We start from the raw sequence: 24,691 nt of genomic DNA, 5'->3' as shown, positions 1-24,691 counted from the left end.
TCTCTTGTTGCGTGTCCGAACTGGGAGCACTGGAGGAGGAGATCTCCATGCCGTGCAGGAAGGCTGCCCCCGGCTACAGCTCACCGAACACGTACCCTGGCGCTTGCTGCAGAACACTGACCCGTAAGCAGCTCTCCTAGGCAATGCAGTAATACAAATAAATAATATTAATGAAGACTCGATAGGTTTAAAAATCTATGGAAATAGCTTCTCTCCTGCTGTTTCAGTATCTCATTTTCCCACTCTGTCCAAACCCCCAAAGCACAGAGGTACAAACATATATTTTAAATGAGAAGTTTGTTGAACCTCATTAAACTTAAATGCTCAATTCAGTTTTTTTGAATGAGGCTTCACTCTGCTTTAGAGTTTACCTGGCTTCATTCTTCCATCCCTAATGGAGACATTAATTTAGAGGGTGATTTTGCAAAGGCACTGTTAGATCTATAAACTACAACTGAAAAGTAAAGCATAATTTATATACTTAAATCTAGCATCCAACTTTGGAACTCTTCTGTGTTTATAGGCTTCATGTCTGAGCACCTTGCAGAAGTCAAGGTTTTTGCGAAATAAAGATCAGCTTTTAATTTGTACTTGGGTTTTTTTGCTCTCGTTGTTTTTAGAAGAAGGGCTAGCGACTGAAACACACGTCTGCGTTGGTTTGCCACACAATGGAGTCAGCGAAGCACCTGCAGTCATCCCCGCGCTGCACGGGAAGGAGGCTGTGTTTCTCGAGGTTTGTAGCTCTTGTCCTCCCACTCCCTAATTCACACACACACAGGAGTGGTGTGCTGCCACGTTCGCTCCACACAAACGCATTAGCTGATCAGCAAGGCTTCCCATTCATCTGACTTGTCACTCAGATGAGGTAGAGGCAGGGCTGGCTTGTTAACTCGCGGTGATGAGAGTCAGGGGTGGAAGGAAGGATAGCCTGGTAAAAATTGAGATGGTTTTCCATAAGAAAATATTTTCAAGGTGCTGGTTCCTCTCCATCTCTTTCCAAACAAAAGGAAACCAGCAGTCCAAACACTTGCCCACAACCTTCTTCCATAAGGAATCACTGAGTAAGGCTGCAGGAGGAAATTATGGCTAAACCTCCATGCTCCCACTGCTGGGGCTACCTTGCCCGTGTGGACACCCTCCTCTCGGGATGGCAGCAAAAGCGCTGGGGGATCCCACTGCGCTTGGCACCACTGCTCCAGCGCACGTGTGCGCGCAGCAGAACGAAGGTGTGCTTAACCTACACGGTGCAAACACAGAGCTCTGCAGGGAAGCTGGGCAAAAGCTGCCTGCGGGGGAGGCGGACGGGGGCCGCCCGAGCTGCCCGTGCGCGCCGCGGGGGTCTCCGGGGCGGAGCGGTGGGGACACCCCCGTTCCCCGCCTCCAACCACCTTCCGTAAGGAATGGCAGCAAGGCTGCAGGAGGAAACTACGGCTAAACCTCTGCAAGCCCCGCTGCTGTGGCTACGGTGCCGGCGTCGCACCCGCTCCTCTCGGCATCGCAGCGCCCTTCTCCCCCGGCGTCTGGGCGCCGCTGCCCCAGCGCGCGCGCGCGTCTGCGCAGCAGAAGGAAGCGGCGCTTAAGCTGCGCGGGGCGAGCGGGGAGCGCCGCGAGGCAGCGGGGCGAAGGCGGCGCGGGCGGGGGGGCGCCGGTGCCGCTGCGCGGGGCGCGCGAACAGGTGGCGGCGCGGAGGCTGCGCGGGGGCGGCGCGGGGCGCGGGGCGGAGCGGGGCGCGGCCGGCGGCGGAGCCCGGCCCCGCGGCGGCGGCGGCGGCGGCAGCGGCGGCGGCGGCGCCCCCCCCCCCCCCGCCTCCGCCCCCCGCCCCGTGACTCGGCTCCCTCCCGCGGGCGGCGGCGGCGGCGGCGGCGGCTGCCGGGCGGTGTCGTTGCGGCCCCCGCGCCCGCGCGGGGGGACTATGAAGCACCATGGTGTGGTGTGACCGCGGCGTCCAGATGCTGCTGACCACGGTGGGCGCCTTCGCCGCCTTCAGCCTCATGGCCATCGCCATCGGCACCGACTACTGGCTCTACTCCAGCGCCCACATCTGCAACGGCACCAACATCACGGCCGACGAGGCGCAGGGGCCGCCGCGGCGGGCGCGGGGCGACCTCACGCACTCGGGGCTCTGGCGGATCTGCTGCCTCGAAGGTACCGCGGCGGCGCCGGGGGAAAGTAACTTGGCGGCGCCGGGCCGGGCCGAGCGGGGCAGAACCGAGCGGGGCAGAACCGAGCCGAGCGGGGCAGAGCCGAGCGGAGCGGAGCCCGCTGCAGCCGGCGCCGCGGCTCCGGCGCGGCCGAGGAGGAGGATGGTGTTGCCGTGGCAACCGGCATCCCCGGGATTGCTATGGGAACCGGACCGCGGGCCGCCGAGCCCGACCCGGCCCGGCCCGGGGGCTGCGGGGGGTCGCGGGGGCTGCGGGGCTCCCGCGGGTGGCGGGGCCGCGCGGAGGTGCCGGGGGGCCGCTCCGCACCGCTCCGCACCGCTCCGCTCCGCTCCGCCGCCTCCGCCCGGACGGAGACCCGCGAAGGGGCCGCGGGGCTGCTCGGTGCGGAGCGCGAAAGCCCGGGGGAGCCGCGGGGTTTGGCCGCCCGCAGAGGCCGAGCCCGTGGGGCCCTTTGCAAAGGTGCGGGGCGGCGAAGAAGCACGGGGGGGGGGGGGAAGGATTTGGGGGGGGGGGACACGGGGCACGGAAAGCCCCGGGCGGGGGCAGCAGCCGGCAGCGCGGCGCCCCCAAACCTCTCCCGCCCCGCTCCTGCCGGCTCCGGAGGGATGCGGAGGTGCTGGGTGGAAGGAAGAGCTCGCAGGAAAGCTGCTGCTGGGCTGCTTGGTGGCTCCCGGCGGCGGGGGTGTGCTGGAGCCTGTTCTCCCCCCCCCCCCCCCCCCCCCCCAGTAATGCACTTGCCGTGTGAGCCTCGGTGCACCCGATGCCATCGGCACAACTTAGCTCACACGAACTTTGCAAACCGGGTTTCCTGCGTTATTCTAACCGGCACAGAGCTCAGGCCGGGCGAGTCCGGCTGTAGTTCGGAGACTGGCGTCTATATCCCGAGTCGGTTTTTTCCCCTCTCTTTAGAAAAGGCTGTGGTATCCTAGAAGCTCCTCGTCATTGCATCTGTTCAGATCTTGTCCTCTTCCTAACAATTTAAGGCTATAGTGTAACAATCCTCTTTCTCTTAAAACACCGTATTTGCTACCAAGTGCTAGTATGCATGCACAGAATGGCTGCAGGACTAGAAAATATTTTTAGACAGAAAGAGAGAGGAAGGATTGCTGAAATGTGAAGGTTTCCTGGCAATAATAGCGATTAGCTTTATAACTCCTAAAAGAAACCTAACTCTTGGTATGGGCTTTTTATGGCACCTGGAAAATGCGGGTTGATTTTTGAGAGCTGCTGAGTTTCCTGGGAGATGCTGAGCGTCCTCCGCTTGGACCAAACCTCGTGGTCTTTGCTCAGCTTGTTCTAGTGTCTTCAGCCTCTGTTCTCAGTGTTTCGTTTGCATCTTCCAGGAGTTGCTGAGCATGTTCTGCTAGACCAGGCCTGTCGTATCTAGGAGAAATCCCCAGGTTTCGCGAAGTCAGGATTTCTGCTTGATCTTCTAGGAATCTCATGCATTTCAGCTTTAACTAAAACTGGTGGAATTTTTCCCTGAATTTCAGCTGGGCTTAGGTCAGAACTTTAAAAAAAAAAAGAAGAAGAAGAAGACGTCAGTAACGTCTTGAGAAATGGGCAAGTGTTGCAAACGGTGCCCGGTAATGCTCACTAATATCCATTCCCATTGCTTGCCCTGTGGCAATGCCTATGCCTTCCGGAGTACATTTTATTAGCCAGGGTATTTGTGGAGAAATTGCACATAGCAGTTGTGCACGGGTGGAACTTGAACCTTCCTCAATTCGGGGAACAAAAAGCGTGGCATGCGACCCCTCTAACCAGCTGCAGCCGAGCAGCTGATTCTCCTCAAAATTCAAATGCTCATAAGCAAAGTTAAAAATTTTGAAGTTGTTTGTCAAATATATGCTAAGAGTGAATGATTTGAGAAAACTGTCTTCTGTTCATGGATATGAGAAAAAAGAGACTACATTCCTTCCTAAATTTTCGGTATGCTCTGTCTTTATAAAATAAAATATATAGATACATGAAAATACTAATGTTTTAAACCCTATCATGGCACTTTGATTTCAACATTGAAAGGTTGCTTTGTTTTATCAAATAATGAAATCATTTCTAGAAGAAAATTAAAAAAAACAAACCCGTGTTTGTTTCCGAATGTCAGTCATCCTGAATGGATGGTTCTTTTTAATGAAATCACACTATAAGACTTGCAACTCTGATGAGATATACAGCACGAAAATAATTTCAGTTACAAATTTTTATATACAGTTTAAATAGTCTAGCTTGAAACCTATTTTTAGAACTCTTTTTGTGTTTTGGAATAGTAATTATAAAAGCTTACTTAATTTATTGTTATGGTCTTAAGCACCATTTCACTCTTATCCCAAAACAGACAGATCTAAGACGCAAATGTGCAAAAGCTGGACATTTCTTGAACAGCCTCTTAAATTGCTGTCGACATAAATAAAGCATTGCACTGAGTAAATTTCAGGTCAGCCGAAATTTTCCATTAAAATGTTTTTAAACTATATCAATAAAAATCAATATTCTTGATTTTGAGATGTCACCTGTTCAGTATCCCCAAATTCCAAGTTTTCAAACAAATTTGCTGAAACTGAATGGAAAAGGGTAGCTTTCTGACTGAAATATTAGGCATTTCTCAATGCTTTTCTGTTTTTCTTCTTGGAGGTAACACTTTATGACAAATTAGCATTGTAATGATAACTGGAGCGATAGGATTTAAGGATCCAGCATATTGTCTTTGTTTGGAGCTGCAGTTATCTTGGGGACGAAATCGTGTTTCAGTACTACTAGTCAATACTACTATGGAGCTTAGTCACTCCAGAGGCAGCATTAATGACACATTAGTCAAACCCTTGCCTGCATAATCCCAGTTTTGCTCTTTTACTGTGTTTGTCAAAGGTGGAGGTAGGAGGCTCCTCGCATCTTAGATGATTTTACACAATAGCACTCTTTCTGCACAGATTTAAAACCTGTATCCAAGGCAATTGCCTTAGGTAGCAAACAGTTTAAAACAAGCCTCAGTGTGGATGTGCCGATAGCAGCGGTAGGTGCCGTTGGGTTGCGCGTCGGGGCTGGAGCCGAGGGAGATGGTGCAGAGGCGCCCCGGAAAAGGTTTCCCTGGTTTGGGGGCCCCAGCAAATCTGCGGTGCCTGCAGTTTTGACAACTAAAATCAAACTACCACGAGACTAGCGAGAAGTTTCTCGTGAAGCCCCAGTACCGCGGCATGCAGCCGTCGCGGCCTCGCTTGAAATCCGCCCCTCAACCCTACGCAAGCCAGATTGATAAAAAGAGCAAATCGGCCCCATTTCAAGTGACAGCTGGGATGGCCTGCGTCCCCAGTCAGGCTGCGATCATCGTCCCTCCCCGTGGATCTGTGTCGAGAGGCTGAAGAACAGTCTTGCAAACACTGCAAAGAATAATGCTGTCTCTCACAAATAGTCCCTTAGAGCTCAAACTAACCTGATAAAGACAGATTAAGCCACTGTAACTTCTTAGCAGCCCCTATTCCTATAGTAAATGTGCAGTAATGTAAATGGTAAATGTCCAGCTGTGTAAGCCTTACAGAATCCTACTCATAAGGAGAAACTGCTATTAAACAGATGTACCAAATATTTACCTAAAAAAAAAAGTAATTTTTAAAGCACCACTTTATCCACTGAAACTGCTTCATCTTCAAGAACAATCACGCTGAAGTTAATAGGACTGTTCTCAGCAGAGAGCTCGGCAGGCCCTGTGACATCAATATGAAATCAAGTAATGTGCTTGCAATTTAAATTTATTCAAAGAGTATTTTATTAAACCCTTCAGCATATGAATCCCTTTGAACCTATTGTGTCTGCTGCTTTCAATATTCCCTGTTTGTCGTTTACTTTCCAAGTGGTGCAATTGGTTATTTAATTCACGTGAAACCATTTGTCCTTCCTGACTGGTAACCGAAACATCTCTAATCGGGAGGAAGGACCAAGTAAATCATTTATGACTCAAAAACTTGCACAAATGCACATTTGCACAATTATTTGCATGTCGTCTGGCTTGGATGAATGCACACAAACATGGGTATTGCAGCATGCGCATGCTCTGCTTCCATGGATACTCTTGAAAACAAAATAAAAATGCTTATACAAATGTTTGAGGCAAGCAAATAAAGGAAGGCTGCCATCCATCAATACTGCAAATTCATGGTTCGTCCAAAGAGAATGAGTATTCTTTAGTATTCTTGAAGCACTGTTATGAAGTTCTAGCACCACCACTCTTTGTAATAAGCTAAATACAATAGAGACTTTATTTTCAAATGCTATTGCCAAATTTTTGTTTGCCTAACAGCAAATGTTGTATCACTTTAATATCAGGCATGGCCTGCCTTGGAGATTATATGCACTGGCGCAAGGAGGTGGATTAGAAGATGAGGCAGTAGGTCATCTCCGTCTTCACAGGCATGCGAGCCTGTATCTGCACTACAAACAAGGGAGCTGCATGCGGAGAATACACAAACAAGTGTCTCCGTTATGAAAAACTCATTCTGTGTATGCCATAACCTATTTCTTGGATAATACATATATCTTGTATGTGTGTCATAGGCCCTGAAGGGTGAACTTTTATCCACAAATCTTTCAAAACAAAATCAAACACATTTGAGAAAGACTTTTCTGAGATTCAGCCCGTGTTTTCGTTGTCTTTCTTTCCATACGTTCTTTCCCGTTTCCATTTCCTTTGTAAAACACATGCTGTTGCGAAAGTGCTCGTGCTGTACTGATCGTTGCTAAATGCAGTTCTTGCAGTTGAAAAGTCATCTTTGTAGTGGTGTTTGAAGCAATGGGGTTTTGTCAGAAATTGGTGGAGTGATTTTTGACAGCCTTTTTAGGTTTATTTTTCTTTCTGAAGCATTCTGTTTGCCAGACAGAGGTTCTGAATTTGGAGCAACCTTTGGGGAAGCAGAGTTTAATCTCTTCAAAATTATGTCCGTAATATAGCTTATTTTAAAATACCGAGAAATTTTGTGTTGGAGGAACTGTCAGCATAAGGTGGGCTAAGAGATAGATCTATTCTCTTCTAAAAAAAGCATGGATCTCTTAAATGCACCTCTTTGAACGTTTGTAACAGAGGCTCTGAAATGCCTGTATTGATTTAACTAAACATCCATTCTTCCTGTGATGTTATATGAAACATGGATCTGAAGCTAACTGACTGAATATATGTTGCTTTAATGAATTAATTTGCTCTCTTGAACTTGATCTACTACGTGGCCGGTAGGGAGCTATCAGGCTGCATGTGCTGTTTTTTATTTTTTTCCCCTCTATGGCTTTCAGCACGTCAGATGTCCCAGTGCAAAACTTGGAACCCAAAGATGTTCGGTGCATTACTGATACTCCCCGAAGGCTATAAACCAGTGAAAGCCTATTTGTAATCCAGCTGTAAAGCTTTTTCATCTGTGCAAGATATAATGTGGATAATACTCATTTTACCAAAGTGTTTCAGAAATGTCATGTGAAAGGAGTCAAGAACGCAGTGGGTTATACAAATAGGATAGCTGTGGCTGTGCTGTGCTGTAGTAACTTTTTATTCTGCATACAATCGTACTGTGTATTGTGGGTGGCTGGCAGATGGCATTTGTGGTAGCAAGTCATTTTGGGGTCCTAAGTGACCTTCATAAAGTAATGCAGTCCTTGGGCTCCTTCCAGCTGCCGCTGCCTGGTCCAGCTGACCCCTCTGCTGCAGAACGTGAGCCACCTTAGAAGGTTAGGGGAGAAGGAGCGCGTGGCTGGTACCTTCATTCAGGAGCCATGTATACCTTTACAGAAACAGAACGATAAAAGGGGGAAAAATTCAGTGAGGCCGGTGTGTTCATGTCCTTTTCTAACTCTTTTGACCCAACAGGAGTACTTGCACAGTGTGTGTCATGTGAGTCTGGTATAATACTTCTAAGCATGCAGATATTTAGCAGGAGTCTGTGTGGTTTGGTGTGTCAGAGAGCGGGGCAGTAACTTCTACGTCTCGTGATGGAAATGGAGACGGAGAAGGAGGATGGGCTTGTAGGTCTGGGCTTTGCTAGATTTCCTGCGTGAGGTTGGGCAAGTTACTTTTTCTGTCCCTGAATAGCAGGGATAACTGTGCTTCCTTCCCATCTGCTTTCCTCTGTAGTATTAATGAAAGGGAAAAGAAAATGTGGAGCAACTGGGACGCAGCAATAGGACTGCCCAGCTCAGTGAACTTGTATGAACACTAGTTCAAGTGTTTTTGAAGCACTTTGCTTGCCGCTTATGTTTTATACGTACAAAATTTTGTATTTAAGCATGTCTTCCTTGAGGGACAGGATTAAGTCTGATTCTCCACTTCCATAAATTTAAACTACTTTCTAGGAAGTCAGTGGAGTTATGCCAATATGAAGCCAATATAAGTGAAGGGATCATAGATCTGTCCCTTCAGTTGGACCTCTTCCTGCTAGTCCTTCTTTTCTGAGCCAAGAACCATCTCATGAAATAAATCGTACTTTCTAACATTTTTGTCATACTGAAAAACTGGTCCTGCTTCAAATCATTACTTTGTGGTTATCTTCATTTTAGATTTCTGTTTACTGGTATTTATTATATTGCAGTCTTATGGTTCGGCATCCAAATTCTTACCAACAGATGGCAAGGCAGGATGCAAAGGGGTAGTAAAATAAACAGGATAACTGCACAACTGCCCATATGTCTGTGAGTGATCCACGTTTATGACTTCAAAACAAAAGGATGTTTTCAGTAGACAGCTCTAGTGCCATGCAGGGCTTCTCTGTGTTTTCTACCTTGCACTAAGGTGTCTGAGTTCTTTGGCGTATTTTGCTCAGTTAAATTACAATGCATTTTGTCTTCTCTCTCCTCTTTTCAGATAGTTACTCCCTTTATTTGTTCATCTGCATTCCCAAAGTATATCTGCTCATTTTACCTTAGGAATGTTAGGGTGAAAGATGACTCTTCCCTGGGCTTTGGTTTACATTTTTTTCTATCATCAGAATGGTGTTCTGCATATGTAAATGCATATTTTTGCCATGTGTAGGGGGGCACACCGCAAAAGAGGTGCTGGGGACCAGAGCAAAATTTGAGACTGTGACTTTTTCTATCTTGGGATTTATTATAATATTAATGATATGTGGCCTCTCTAATCTCTCGAAATAGCAAGCCTCAGGGCAAACTGCCTGCAGGATGGATGGCCTGGCCTAGGCAGACTTTAGCTCCGTCTCCCTTCACATCTGGGGGCCTTCTGGCCAGTTGTTGCATGCTATGGGTCAAATTCAGTCAAATCGTTGAAGCTGTTCTTGATTTAGCCTGGCAGATAGTCCAGCCCTTCTTTCTCTTCCTTCCCATGGTATGTTGTAGTCTGAACATCTTTGTTCTCTTTCCCTTTTCCTCCCCCTGAAACGTTATAACTTCCTTTGTGTTAAAAAGGTACTTTCTAAATTAGCTTTTCAACACTATGCAAGAGTCTTTCTTTAGAAAACTGGTAGATACTGCCCCAGGTAGAAATCCAGGGTTTTTTATTTCTCCTCTTAACTCTCAAGCATCTCTGTGCCGTCCTGCCAACCAAAAATATATAATCATACACTTGTCAAAAGATAGGAGATTTGGGCTCTCTTTTTCCTATCTGTTTTACTTTGTTTCTTGTGTGTTTATCTGGGCTCCTGTTCACTTTGCAAAGGGTACTGTAAATTCTTCTTCAGCAGAAATGAGTCACTTACTTTTTGTCAAACTTCGTATATATGGGGGCAATGGATTATAAACATGCCGTCATGATAGGGAGAGGTGGACAAAAGAGAAGTGCTACGTGCAATTATAGTATTTCCTGTGCAGATTGCCAGGCCCTGATACAAATTAACCTCTTTCATTGTTCTTTTTCAAGCATTCCTCCTTTTAATTGCTGTTTTGGAATTGTGCCATTTAGTTATGCCCTTTGAAAGCATCTCACTTAGCCAATCCCATTAGCTTGATAACACCAAATATTTCAGAGATATGCAGAAGCGACAAACATCTCCCGTTCAACAGGAAGAGGTACCCACTTCAGTGAGGAGTTACCATCCTCATTTATGTTCCAACTTTTTTTCAGATTTAGTTAATAACTGTTTTTAAGTCACTGCCAATTTTCTACTAGAGGTCTCAGATCAGCTTTCTCCCATTTATACATTTTAAATAATACAATTTGGGATAGAATATGGATGATTGAACATTTCCTCTTGTCCACAAATATCGTATTCAATAGCATTGGGGCTGTTGTTGTGTCTTACTTGCTTCCCAGGGCATAGTTTATATATTGTTGCTGTAAGACATTAAATAGAAAACATGACATGTCACAATTATAACTTGAAATAGGATAATGCCAGAGGTACCTTGCCTAAATGTAATCAAATCTAAAATACAACTTATTGCATATACCTATCTTACAGCTGCATATATCCGTCTTATGGCTCACTGAATATCAGTGATTGCTATTATCAACACGCTGTGGATAATTCCTTATAAGAATCGCCGTGGTATTTTTTTTAAAGCTCTGCTCCCAGCATTCAGATACCCACAGGCTAATGAAATAGCAAACTCGTTGAAGCTGAAAGACCTTGTGATTGTTTAGACTGAGTTTTCAAAGGTAGCCAGACATGAAGGTTAGTAATATTCCCTTGTACGTCATTTGCTAATGGCAATAGTGTGCTTTAATTGTCCTTGTCCAGTAGGTCATCTAGTCTGAGGTAAACCATAGCAATGTTCTTTTGCATACTTACATACTTTTTAAATGCAAAATTAGCTAGAGTTGGTTTCTTTGCATGCTAGTTTGTTTCTGGCAAACTGATGAAACAGAAATTTGCATTATGTGGCATCACATTTATACCCATAACTCATGAACATGGTTGAAACCCTGTAAATAGCCCAAAATATTGCCTGAAATAGTTGTTATTGTCTGAATATGCCTCTCCTGATGGAGAATAGGACACACTGCCTGTGGGTTATTCGTTGGCAATTGCAAAATCCCCGAACTTCAGAAATTGGGTTTCTATTGCAAGATGTAGAGGGAGAGTGGTCTTGTGCTCCTAGACTCTTCTGTTTCCTCCCAGACTTAAACTCCCCTGCTCCCATCTTGCCAACCTGACATCCATCCATCCATCCAGCTTACAACTGTTTGTTCTGTGCGGTTGGAGCTTGACAGCAATATAAAGAATTGAAATGGGGTTTTGTTATGAGAACTGCTGGAAAATGTCAGTACCAGGCAGAGCTACCCTGGATATGATGAAACGGCTCAGGGATCTCAGTAACAGTTTGAAAATGTCTTCATAAAAACTATGGTTTCTAATCCTGACCAGTTAGGTGCTTAGCCTTCTCCTGCAGACAGGCAGCAGAGCGGAGGTGTTTGCCGTTGCAGGACTTCGGGTACGTGAGTGTGCTCTTTGCAGACAGGCCCAAGCTCATACTTCCAGCCGCCTGGTGGGACACAAGCAGTTCCCCTCCAAACGCCACTCTACGTGGATGCACCCAGCTAATAAAACCTGGCAAGAGGCTGAGTTTATTGGCCTTGGTCTTAGTGCCGCTTGGATGTGACCACCCTGGATTTGGATCAGAGCTGGCGCACATCCGCCTAGCTCTGTGTACTGCTAAAAGACGTTTATGCCTGTCAACAAAAGATCCTTTGAGATGATGGGTAATCTTTTCAAAGAGTGTAGCTTGTGAACTCTAAATATATTTCCAGAAATGGTTTATGTCTTTAAAGCTTACGTTGCGTTGGGAGCCAATAGAATTTGTTTTTCTGAGTTACTTAGGTGTTTCCAAAATATTTATCTGAGACACTGCCTCTATCTGCTAATCATGAGGTTAAACATCCTGTGGTTCTTCTCAGTAGACTGAAGGTTTCCTTCAGTGACTGGTGAGCATTTCTCCTTTGCTGTGCACATTTTGCTATATTGCTGTCCTTGACTTTAGCACTGGCAAATGCAGACAGGTTTGGGGATGCTTTGAGATCCTTAAAGATGCAAGCTCTGAAATAAAGTATAGTATTTAAGAGTAATACAAGGTGCTGCATTCAGAGTATCACTTCTAATTATAGCCAGTCAAACGATTCATTTGCAGTGGCCCGCTATGATAGTGCTTATTGAAATAGAATCCACTTTATAGGTGGAGAGCAAATTAAGAGGAAAAAAAAATAGCTACCCCATTCCATTCAATGGTTTTGAAAGAGATTACTCTCATAACTTGTTTTCTAGAAATACTCCCTTCATTTTTATTTGTAGTCTTGTTCTGATTTTAATGAATTTTGTGTCTCTTGGTAGCCAATTCCCAATGACCTTTTACTCATTTTATTTACATTTCTGTATAAAAATGGCAGCGTTCTAGCTGGAGACAGTCTTGGGACGCAGCAGTAGAACCCTATAGAGAAGGAAATACGGGCCAGAAATTTTCCATCTGAATTCTAAATCTTAGCCCGGGCCTTTGTCCTGCAAAGAGTCAACACATGCTTGACTTTGCAGAATCAGAGGAACTGCTTGGATGCAGAAGTTACGCAGAGGACGAACAAACGTTTCTGAGTCAGGGCCCAGACCTGGGAAGCCAGGACCTCGTTGTCAGGGTCTGCAGGCTACATCTCTGATTGCAGCAATTCCCACAGGTTATCCCTTTTTCTGGCATGAATACTCTGCCCTGGGAGGGCTGTGCAAGTGGTTGCAGCTGGCCAGAATATGGGTACACAGTTACTAATGCTGATTTTATAGCATTAATGTGCACCTGGTTTGGTGGCCAACTGGCACACTGTTCAGCCTAAAATGTGTGTGTAAGCCCTGTATTAAGAGGCATAAGAATTAGCATGTATCAAACATGTTATTAGACACGTGCCTGGTAGACATAATGTAGGATAATGAACATGATCACAGGAATAAATTAATAACTGAAAATATTTTTATATATATGCACACTTAAAACAGGATAAAAACTAAGTGACACTTGTGTCACTAGTTTATAATTAAAATGCAGTGCTTGAATGAAAATGTAAGCTTCAATTAGCCAGCACGACCCTGCTTCCGGCTTTACTTCCCACTGAAAAGCAACGATAACAAGCTCACATTTATTATCAGAGTTTTTCCTGGAGCTGTGCACTGAAACATGCTCACATCTGAGCCCTTTCACTGAAGACATTTTTTCGCTTCAGCAGTTTGGCATGCCATACAAAGGCTCTCTGATTTTTAGTGATGTTCACCTCCTCTTACATAAAAATGTTTTCTGTGCATATTATTTGGTGCTAGTTAAAGTCCAGGTGCATGGGCTACTGAAGACCCGAAAGGATAGCTCATCACATAACACAATGGGTAATTATTGCTGAGCTTCACTGCATCGCACAGACAAATCCTTCCTTGGAGCTCAGCATTGTGGCTGTTAGAGAAAGAAAATACCTACAAGCTAGCCCAAAGTGCTACAAGCGTACAACTAGATCCTCTGATATATCCTTTGCCCATTTCATGTTTAACTGTCCCAAGGGATAGAGCTTAACCACTTTGTTTAGAGATACTAATTTACATTTTAATTTCATCTGTGGCATGTTATGTTAATTATGAGGTCTCGTGTGTTCCCCTGTTGTCATCCCATGAGTCTTCTCTCTTCTAGTTAAGCTTTTTGTAAAATGGTCAAAGAGTTCTCTGAGCTTGGTCCCAACGTTTAGCCCAGGTTTGGATTTATTTGTGCAAGATCCAGACAAAAAGTGAGCTGCCGCACTGCCAGAAAATGAAGCTTCCGATTTCTGCCAGGGCAAGCCGGAGTGCTCAGCTAGACAGTGGGGCTCCCTATGGAGGCAAGAAGAAAGCTCAGGGGCCTTGAAAGAGCAAGTCTGGCAACCCTTGTGCTGGGTGGAGAGCTGCCTACATCACCCTAGAGCAAGGTTAAGTACTGCGCTACGTCTTGGCTCCTGCTCCTCAGTTTGGGCACCTGGCTCGGCTCCATGCAGGGGCAATGCCATCCACTTAGGATCCAGATCCTTGAGTTCCCTTTGGAGAGGAGGTGTTGCTTGGCCATCCTGCTGCTGGACAGCAGTGACACCCTCCCGTACAGTAATCTTGGGGTGCTTCTATGCCAAGGGATTGGGAAACTTTCAATCTAAAACTTCCTCAGCCTGAAAATGTCTGTCATGTCGTGAAGGCATGCATGCAGCGCTAGGCTGGGTGCTCCCTGCGTCCATGTGCAGCTGAGACTACAGGAATCACGGAGTCCAAAGGAAGGGTCGGGAACGTGTTTCTCGACTAGTGCTTACGGCAGCTGGTGAAAGGGATACAAACCCTATCCAGGTCCAAAATGTCAACGTACAGCAGCTGAGACTCCCAGATTATACGCAGGGAGTATGTCCTCCCTGATGGAGATGGGACCAAACGTCCCGATGGACATCTTCTGCAATGCCCTCTCCAATATTTTAAGAAATTTTTAAAGGGAGAATTCTTGTAATGTAGGAGTGGATGTCAAGCTGGAATATCTTAACTCAGAATAGACACATGCTCTTAGCTTTGGGTCAGGCAGTGGTGTGTGGTGTAGTTAGAGTCCTAAGGGACTTTTCAACTTGTAAAAACTACAGACCTCCTGTTTTTTTCACTGGTGTTATTCACATGGGATAGAATGACCTCTCCCAAATGCCTTTCCAACAGCAGCAGCAGCAATCTCCCTCTCAATAGCATTTAATAAGTACCCATGGAGAAAATTACACTCTATTTAAAAGGCCAGAAAAATCATCTTCAGTTTAACTCTGCTGACTTTGGTAGAATTACACCAAAAATGAATTTTGTCTGATATCTTTTCCCATACTAATGTTCAGTGGCTGGGGTTAAAAAAAAAAAAAAAAATGCATTTCAAAGGCAGCTTAAACAAGTCTGAATGGTGAAATATTCTTTTAATTTTCATTCACACGCGTTATTTTAGGTGTAGCTTGGAATGCTACCCTTACACAAGGCATCCCCTTAAATATTTATACAGCATCAATATGTAGCCACGTTCATACGTTTATAATGATATGTTCCTTTCTAAATTAACCATTGGGTAACCCTGTTCTTTAGCGTTTCATATTTTGCACTGCATTTATGCGACCCTTGGAATTTTATTTATTTATTTTGCTGTGGAACGAGGAAGATGTCGACGCAAGGCCCAGGGGCACTGTGGAAATCTAATTCCTGGAAGACCAGGGCCGCTGGTGGACATGGTGGACATGCACCCAATAATAGCGCTCGCTGGGCTGCTCCGCTGATGCGCCGTGGCAGTTCACCACTGCTATTAGCACGGAGGCGGTTCGTTTCGGTAATTGTACTTCCCCGCATCCGGGAAGAAATATTGAAGCATAAACTGAGCAAAGAGGAGAAGCCGCTGAAAAGGGGCAGGAAGGGATCTGATCTCTGAAGTTGTCTCAGGGAACGGCAGTTGTGTCTGGCAGATTTTTGTATTTTCTAGAGGATTTTCTCTTTCGTTTTCTCTGCCCGTCCCTCACTTTGTAGTTGTTAGTACGGATGCCAGGCTACGCCAAGGCGGAAAGGCCACAGCCTGACGCTGTCACCTGAGTCTGAGATCTTTACTGCTTCCTCAGTCCTGATTCAGGCTAAAAGCCCGCGGATGAGTGACGGTGTTGGCCCGAGCTTGCTCCAATGGCAGACTGGTTTGTATGTGGATGGGATTTTGACTCCTGTTTAACTGTACCACAGTACAGCAGTGTCCTGGCTTCCACAGAAGCTGCTGGTGGCTTGTTTTCATTTCAGTGAGAAGGGCTTAGGCGGTACCTACACCCGAGACCAGAGCTGCGTGCCTGAAACGAAGCCGAGCCTCTGCAGGTTGGCGGACAGTACATGGGTACCAGGTTCCGTAGGAGATTATTCCCCCAACAGAAAAGAGACATCAGGAAGCTGGGCAGAGCTATCTCCTTGTCTTATGGCCGGCTTACACTGAAAGCAAAAGCAAAATATTCCTGCACACTGTATCGTAAAGAGAAGTTGCGCTTTTAGGTCTGAAATCCAACCTTTCCTTCTCTTTCACGCTAAAGGGGCCTTATTCTATACTTGTTACCTAAGTAAGATCTTCACCTAAGTCAATAAACGTCTTGTCTGAGGATAACGAGCTAAACGAAATACTGAAATACAATTTACCTGAGTTGCAGCGTATTTGGGAAAGGAATTGATTCACAAGCAATTCCCTCCCAGCGATGGAGCTCATTTCCTGCTGTACACATTGCTGAATCAGTCGTAGTAAGGGTGTCATTGGCTCCGCTGGCATATAAGATACTTCAGAAAAGCACAGGGTATTTTTGTATCGTCTCTCCTATGAACCAAATCTGGTATGATTTGGCTCCAGCAGTGACTTGGTTAGCTCTGCTAATGTACTAGTAAAGAGACATTGTTTGCTCCAAACAAAAGCCATCTGGGCTTGGCATGCCTAAGGCTTCTCGCAGGAAAAGAACCCATGAATCAGCTAAATACAGTGAACTATTCTCTCCAACTACGGGAAGGGAAAGGTATGGCTGAGCTTGAATTCTACAGTTATTCAGGGCTGCTCTTGTGTCTGCAGAGGTAATTTTTGCTCAGTGTTTGCTGCAAAATTCACTTTTTTGGAGGCAAGTAGTCAATGCATCTGAAGTGCATACTTGACATATGTTTCTTTTCACATGCTGTCCTCCATTCATTTCATGTAGCAGATGCTCAGTTTACCACTTCAAATGTATTCTTATTTACTAGAAATTATTTTAGAAAATAGCTATTTGGAACGAAACATTTTCAGACCTTCTTTTGGATGTTTAGAGCTCCTTGTTGCAGCTACCCTTTGTGGCTACATGCAGATGTTGACAGGTTAATTTGCATTTGAAGAGCTGGATGCAGTGAGCTAAGCAAGGGTTTTCTTCCCTGCCTCTAAAGGCAGTCACTTAAACGCTCTATGCCAATTTTAGCCCTGATGCTACTCTTTCTAATTAACTAGAACAACATCCAAGTGGAGTTTGGCCCATTATTAACTGCCCATTTATTCCAGGCTGAATTAAGTCCCCTGACTATGTAAAAGAAAGAATCTTAGTCTGAAAATTGATTGTACAACAGTGAAATGCAAAGACAGTCCTACTTCTACAGCAAGGCGGTACGTACAAGCTGGTTCATCCTGTTTCCACTATACAGGACTATACAGTCCTGTTTCTAGAAAATACAGCTCCAAACCTTATAGCTGAGGTCTCTGGTTTAGCTGGCTGACACATACTGCTGGAGTCAGAAATGTTTTAGGAAAAAGGAAATCGTGCTATCAGAAAAATGGCCAGTTTGCACTACTTGATCCCATTCCTGGATAGTACTCTTTTTTTGTTGTGTGGGGTTTTTTTCCCCCGTAAAATAAGATTGCATTAAGACTTTCAACACAGAGACCCAACTTTAGCCTTCAGTCCCCTCCCAACAGTAAAGAAAAAGGCATGTCTTGATCCACAGCCATGCTGTCAGCCGCGAGAAACTGTTGTTCCAGATCTTTCATGTATGTGATCCATCCACATTTACTCAAAGCATGATTTAGCAGGGACCCAGAGCTTTCATGCACAGCGAAAAGCTAGCAGTCCAGGAGCTGTAGGCCTGTCATGATCAAGGCCTGTACGCTTTGCTTCCTCTTCATCTTCTTTTCTTTCTTTTAGATGTTACAAAACCGTCAAGGAAAGCTACATCCAGGAGGTATTAGAGCACTGAACTGAACCCACAGAAAACAGTAATTAAGGTTGACTCTTTTTTTAACCATCACTTCACTGTGCTTCTGTGCATCCCTACCATAACAAGCGGAGGGCAGAGTCCGGTCTCAGGGTCTCCCCCATGTTCGGGATCTCGGCGGTTATTCCTGTTTCCTCTGGCTGGTCTGGCGCATCTCATGCAGGTCCGACATCTGCAGCCGAGCCCGTTGCGCGTCCCCCTGTCAAATCCGCCGTGTGGACAAAGGAACCCGGTTCAATGTAGGCAGTTTCAATATCCACGCGTAGACGTCGTAACGCACACCGATACGTCGGCCTCGGTCTGCATTTTGGAGCATTAGCGGCAAAATTCTCATTGGTGACAGAGTCAACTACAACCTAATCCATCGCCCCTGGATGGTGGGGGGGGCTATGCGTGAGACCACCAGCGCAATGCGCTTTCTTTTAGAAAAGTATTTCCTCCAGTCCAGCATTTGCGTCATACGTGAAACTTTCCTTATAGATGCCTATTTTTTCATTGCAACAGCTTAAGGGGAGGGGATAGGAATGGTGAATTTTCCCATTACGTAGGCCTGATTCAGGTACCCATAGCGACGTGAGCTCATTCCACATCATTGCCACAAACACAGTAAGTTACCTTGCACAAGAATAACTAAGAACAGGATTTTGACCTTCAAGATTTTCTTATCTCTGAACATTACAACTGGATAGCAACAAGATCCAGCTTGTCAACAACAAGAAATAAAAGAAAAATAAAACTAATTTAAAACCCCACAGTGGCCGTGGAATAAAATCATACATTTATCATTTCAGAGGTTCACATTGCTCCTGCCTCTTTTCCTGCAAGGTTTAAATTATTAGGGTTTTTTTTTTACATTATGTTTTCTCTCCTAAGAATGGAATACAATTTACAGAAGCTCATATGGATGAAAAAGTGTTTTCTTTTTGTGCTTTTGCTCACAAAGTTAACACACGCAAGCCTGCACCTTTTACCTTTCCAAAACCTCAGTTCATACTGACAGATAAATTAATTCAATATTCAGAAATCAGTTTCAAAATCCCTAAAAGAAGAAGATTTATTGCTTGAGCTTTTGCTTAAGAAATATCATGCATCTCAGTGTTTGGCACAAGACTTTGTCTGGTCCGGCTTAAGGCGCCAAGTCTTCATAACACTTACATGTGCAACTGATTCTACCAGCTCTAGAAATTGAGATTTGCATGAGAAAAGATTCTTAAAGTGCAGAAAGGTTTGTAGGATGAGGGTCTATGCTTACAATAACAGCTGGAAAGAACCTAGTAAAATGAAACTCAGTTTCAAATAGTGTAAATCTCACAAGTTTTAAGCTTCAAAGACAGAGAGTAATTTTTAAGCAGAATTTTAACTCACATGTACATGAATTATTTCTGCTCACTTGCTCAAAAATAGCAATTTGACTCTGACTCATAATGTACTTACATAGGGCTAGAGTGCGGCCAGGCAGCCTGCCCATGACTGGGAGTAATAAACTTTTTGCGCACACCTGAGCCAAATATCCAGCCCTTAGATCTGGCGCTGCAGGATAAGGTCACGGTTTTTGTATACACTTTCCTTCCATTGACACGGATTGGCAAGGAATAGCCAAGGTTTTGGGGTCCGACCGTCTCGCTAATGGCTAAGCCCGGAGGGAAAGCCGTAATTCATCGCTGATACAGGCTAGCAGCAAACTAGTATCCCCTGAGAGCCCGGGAGCATCGTGATGCATGACTCAGAGGTGCTCTGAGTCACAAAGCCTCCAGTGGCTTCTCCGGTGATGGGAACATTTTAGACACCGCTTCTTATTCAAGATTGTGCTCGAAGTCACGATCCAAATCATTGTATTCGGGAGCCTCATTTGCTTCGCTGGGAGGATGTACGTTGCACTTCTCAGAGCAGAAGAGGGTGTCTGCGATACTGGAAAACCAGCTCCCATAACACTTGTTAGAAAAGAAAAAAAAAACCCCTTAAAACTGCAAGGAGACAACTGTGTTTCTTCGGGAACCCTTCAGAAGTCAAGGAACTTACACCTGGCATATCGAGTAATTTGCCAGTTAGCAGGAAGCTTAAGTTCAGGTTGCTTGAGGCATGTGTAGCCTGCAAGCAGAAACGCATTCACTTTGCATGACAATTTGACTCTCCTGTTCAGGAGCTCTTAGGACCAGATTCACAGCGGCACTTAGGTGTTGTCATGCCTAACAAGTAGGAACCACCTTACGAGCAGAACCCCTGCCTCCCTGGACAGTGGAAGACGCCAAAGAGCAGGACTCAGGAGCCAGGCCCTGATGCTACATGGGATGGTGTCAGGCCTCAGTGCGCTTCTGAAGACCTGCAGGGCTGGTGTTTCGGGCCGTGTTCGTCCTGGGGATAGTCCTCACCTTGGGGATTCCTCAGGACAGAGGCACAGGAGAGAGGCTGCAGGACAGAAAGGATAAAAAGGTTGAAGTTAAATGACACCAGCAGATCCTCACTGTCCAGTAGCTCTTTGCAGGTACATAACCTAATGAACCCAGTCCACAGAGTATTAGGGATTTGTGAGCACTAGGAAAACTTTCTTAACAGCTAAAGTTTAGGAGATAAAGGCCTGATGCGCCTGTAGCATTGTGTGCAAGAGAGCTGTTGGAGCCAGCTGATATTTCAACATGACTGAGTATTTTTAGAGCCATTCTATGGTGCAGAATTTTTAACTTCCAGTTCACAGACCTTGAAGCCTGGCAAACTTTCATTAACATTTGATGTCTTGAAGTCATGCAAGGTCCAGGAACGGGAAGAGAGAGAAATACACCTTTTGGGAACATGTAGTTTGCAAAGTTGCTGGGAAGCTTAAAAAAAAAAAAAAAAAGCCTCCACCACCCAGATAATTCAAGTTAATACCTTAAACACCTGGAGTTTCTCTGGCCCTTGGGGCACGTCAAGCACTTTATAAACAAACAGAGAGATCCTCACCTTAGAAGGATTGTGCCTCTTTTCCTTGTCCATTAATAGGCAGCTTTGCTAATATAGGGCTTTTTTGAGCCGTAAATCCCCAAATGCTTTATCAGCCAACACTGTCTCCATTGCACAGTGGAGGAGCTGAGACACAGAGCAGTGCAAGGATTTGCTTACGGGGGACAGAGCTCAAGCCTGTCCCCTGCATGAACTACCATTTCTGTACAACACAACATGAGGCTTTTCTGCCCTAATTTATACATGGTAAAAACAGTGCTTCCTGGTTATAAGGCAGATTTTCAGTTGGAGAAGAAATTAACGGAAACTCTTATTCCCTTATTCCCCGCCGCCCCAATACACACACAAATACACGGGGCCTCTTTGCACACAACTGAGATTTTTTCACAGGCTGAGGGAGTGGGAAGAAGAGACATATTTTTGCCTCAGCTCCTTGGCAAAAATATATTGGCAGCATATCACTGAGTTGTAAAGACTGAGTAAGTAGCAGAATGTGGCCCCGTTAAGAGAAGCGGGATTTTGGAAAGCTGCCCTTCCGCTGCCTGCACCAGGCAGCCCGTCTGCCAGGACAAGCGCGAGGCGCGGGGCGGGCGGCTGCCCCGGCGGGGGCGCGGGCGGCCGCGGGGCTCAGCACCGGGCCCGGGGAGCCCCGCACCGGCTGCTGCACTGGAAGGGGAGTTTGTAATAGGTGGAAATGAGAAAGGCACTGCAAGCTCTGCATCACGCCAGATAAAGCGCCTGAAGGGGAAAGCTGCTATAAATCTCTCCTCCTGCATGGCACCGTTCCCAGGTAGGCAGATCTGCCGGGTCCTTCGCAAGCTGGCCTTTCAGGAGGTCTCTCCCAGTGTTAACAACCTGGCCCTCTCCTGCTTTCACAACTCAGGAGGAAATATGGGCCCCGAGATGCCAAGCGTTGCAGAAGGCCAGACGCTGAGCCGCGCAGGTGCAGTGCTGGAAGCACCAAGGGGGATTAAAGCGTCGCCCTGTGAGATGTAGGATAAGCCACAAACTCCCCGTAGCGTGTGAGCATGACCCAGCCACCCCACACAGCCGTCTGCCGATGGAAACGCGGTGCCTGTAAGGTGCTGGAGAGAAAGAGGCTTGAGGAGGAGGGTGCGGGAGGCAGTCGGTGGCATAACCCGCCGAGCGGCCAGGCATACGGGGGGACCTACCTTTCGTTAATTCTTCCCGGCAAAAGGAAAATTTCTTGGGGATGTCGTCTCCCAGCTGTTGACCTCTCCTGTCACTGCCCCTCCATCCTATGCCGGCAAAAAGCAGGAAGCCTTTTCGGTTACAAGGGGAGACGTGTGATTCTGAAAGGAATGGAGCTCTGAGATACGATACTTCAATTCAGGATTGAGATCGCAGACTGGATTGCCCAAAGCTTCCACCAAAATTATCCTTCCCTTATGCAAGTAGAGACATTTCATAGTAAAAATGCAATTCTGAAATGCCAAAAGAGGGAAGAAAGTAACCTCTGAATTCATCAATAAAATATTTATGTGTCTGTGCTTTAGTGCACTGTAATTTTGCATGATGTGCTTTGCTTTTCAAGACTGAATAGATTAGGCACTTCTGATTCATTAAACACATTTTCCCAAATGCTGTTTCTACAAATATTGTTGGACCATTGTGCTTAGTTGTATTTATTAGCTGGTGTAACAAGCAAGTTACATCTTCCGTAAACCTCAGCGTAACCTGCTTAAATGTGTTGCGCTGAATCTCAGCAGAGAAGAAAACAGTTCTGATGAATAATTAAAGCTTAAAGAGCTCATGCTGCTTTCGCAGTCTCATTTTTATTTGTCACTGTTTAGTTTGCATTAGAAAATAGAAAGTTTCAGGTGCGGGATCCAGATGAAATCTCCTCTGCTTGCGTTCATTTAAAGAGCTATTTGGTAGCTGTCTCCCTTTCAATGTATTAATTCATTTGTTGACTTTAACTATTTAAATCAATCCCGGGAATGATAAGTGCGAGGCTCTTAATTTTCCTCAGGCAGCTGCTTTATGCATCACCTTGCCTTCTGTCACTAGTACGAGCAGCGACTCCTTCCCGATACGGGAGAGGAGCCTGCACACACAGAGCCGAGCAGGGATTCGAGCACAGGGAAAACAAAGACCGATGCTCAGAAGAGACCCGGGGTAGCCATCTGGTGCCTGTCTCCACAGGCACTGCCAATCTGTCAGGCTCCCTTCCTCCTCGCCATCCTCTCAGAGCGCTCTCCTCCCCGCCGGCCACCCACAGCCCACCCTCCCCAGCTCTTCCTCCTCCTTCTCCTGCGCTCTCTCTCTCTCCCTCCCACTTTCTTCCATGTTTCCTTCCCTCCTCCCCTGTGAACCACCTCCAGTTTCCTTCCCCCTCTGCCCTGAAGCGCTCCTTTTCCTCCTCCTTTTTCAACTCTCTCCCTCTCTCTTCCTCCCCCAGAGCTGCTAATTGTCGTCTTCCCACTCTCAAAGTCCCTCCGTAGCAATCAGCCCCCCCCATCCGCTGTGCAATTTGCCACCAGCCTCCCCTGCTGCCCCCTCCTGCTGCCCTGCTGGCAGCCGGAGCCAGACCGTCCCGGGCCCCGGGGCTCCCTGTCGGTCCCACACCGGCTCCGAACGCCCCTGGGCGCAGGAGACTCCCTACTTCTGCAAGCAGCCTCCAGAGCAGCCCACCCAGCACCTACGCTGCACGCTGGGTATGGCACCTGATGGGTTGCATGTGCTACAGCTAATCAGCTGTAACTGAAACAGTAGTAACTCTGACTCCAGCTGAAGTCCTTCGTATTTCCTTTAATATTTTCTTGCAGGATATATTTGCAGAAACATTTTTGTTCCTTTTATTTTTTCCACACTGGAACCTGTTCTTTGTACCCAGCAGCCCAGTTACATAGTCCCAAGGTTGGATATTAGCCCTGAGCAGTCTACTAGGCAGCACAGTCTCTTGGAGGCGTTGTTCTAATCCCGCTTAGTGGATTGTCCTTTGTACTGATACATTCTGCAGATGGCTTTGAAACTTGACTTGTATTTCCCAAATTCAGCCATCGTCAGGGTCTGGCAGTTATACTCCCTTTCTCCTAACCTTTAGATTCCCTGTTGTCATCTGTCCTGGTTCAGTCCTGCATCACTGATTGTGCATGATCCATCTCTAGAGATTTTTCTTCTATGTATAACTCAACAAGCCGGCATAGAAATGAGGAAGACATGCTCCAAAATGAATGCAGATCCAACTCAAGGTCACTGCATTATGAAGCCAGACATATTGCAAGCATTCCCTTCAATTAAAATGATTTATGGAGTGAAATTTCCCTATTGCTTCTTCAATATCCAGTCCATTTTTTTTTTAATGCCATCATCTTGTGATGGATCAACATGAATTGAAGAGACATGGAAATTCAACATGATTCCCAGAGTGTCCAAATATCCTGTATATTATCAGTTAACTACTGAGGTCCTATATCACAGCTTTCCAATCTAAATCCTCTCTTCTTTTTTTTTCATGAGAAAAACTTGGGGGTGCATTAATGACCTGCACAGGGAGCTGAGCGGATAAGAGCCAAAATAAGGTTTGTGAAGAAAGAGTTCAGTCCTAGATGTCAGGTTAGAGATGTTCATTGCTATTAGAGCAGACAATAAGTCATTTTATGCAGAGAAATTATTATATGGTGCCTTGTAAGCTTCTGCTACATTGATGACACAAGGAGTATCAGTAATACGAGCCATTTTTTTCTACTCACTAGCTCTGGAGGTTCTTGCTTAGTCTGTTGTAGACAAAGATGTCATGTGTTCTTCGCATGCTGCCACAAACATCCCCAAGGGTTACAGGGGTCCTCATTCTGGAGAGCTGTTTCTTAAATTCCAGACTGCTATATGGCAATTGCAAACCACAGCTATCCTGCCTGTTTGAAATGAAGGCTTTTCAGGAACCTTAAAAATGAATATTTAAGAGGGTCT

The 24,691-nt window shown here is 45.9% G+C and overlaps 1 protein-coding gene across 1 annotated transcript in view; it reads left to right on the top strand.

Moving 5' to 3' along the window:
- The first annotated feature begins 1,922 nt into the window (after positions 1 to 1,922).
- Positions 1,923 to 24,691, top strand: part of CACNG4 (calcium voltage-gated channel auxiliary subunit gamma 4) — a 41,352-nt gene continuing 18,583 nt past the window's right edge. The window contains exon 1 of the mRNA XM_067308344.1: positions 1,923 to 2,145. Coding sequence (XP_067164445.1) covers positions 1,923 to 2,145 — 223 coding nt within the window. The remainder of the gene's footprint in view (positions 2,146 to 24,691) is intronic.

The sequence above is a fragment of the Apteryx mantelli genome, chromosome 19 (genome assembly GCF_036417845.1).
Source record: "Apteryx mantelli isolate bAptMan1 chromosome 19, bAptMan1.hap1, whole genome shotgun sequence".
Lineage (NCBI taxonomy): Eukaryota > Metazoa > Chordata > Aves > Apterygiformes > Apterygidae > Apteryx > Apteryx mantelli.
This window is presented reverse-complemented; position numbering and strand designations above follow the sequence as displayed.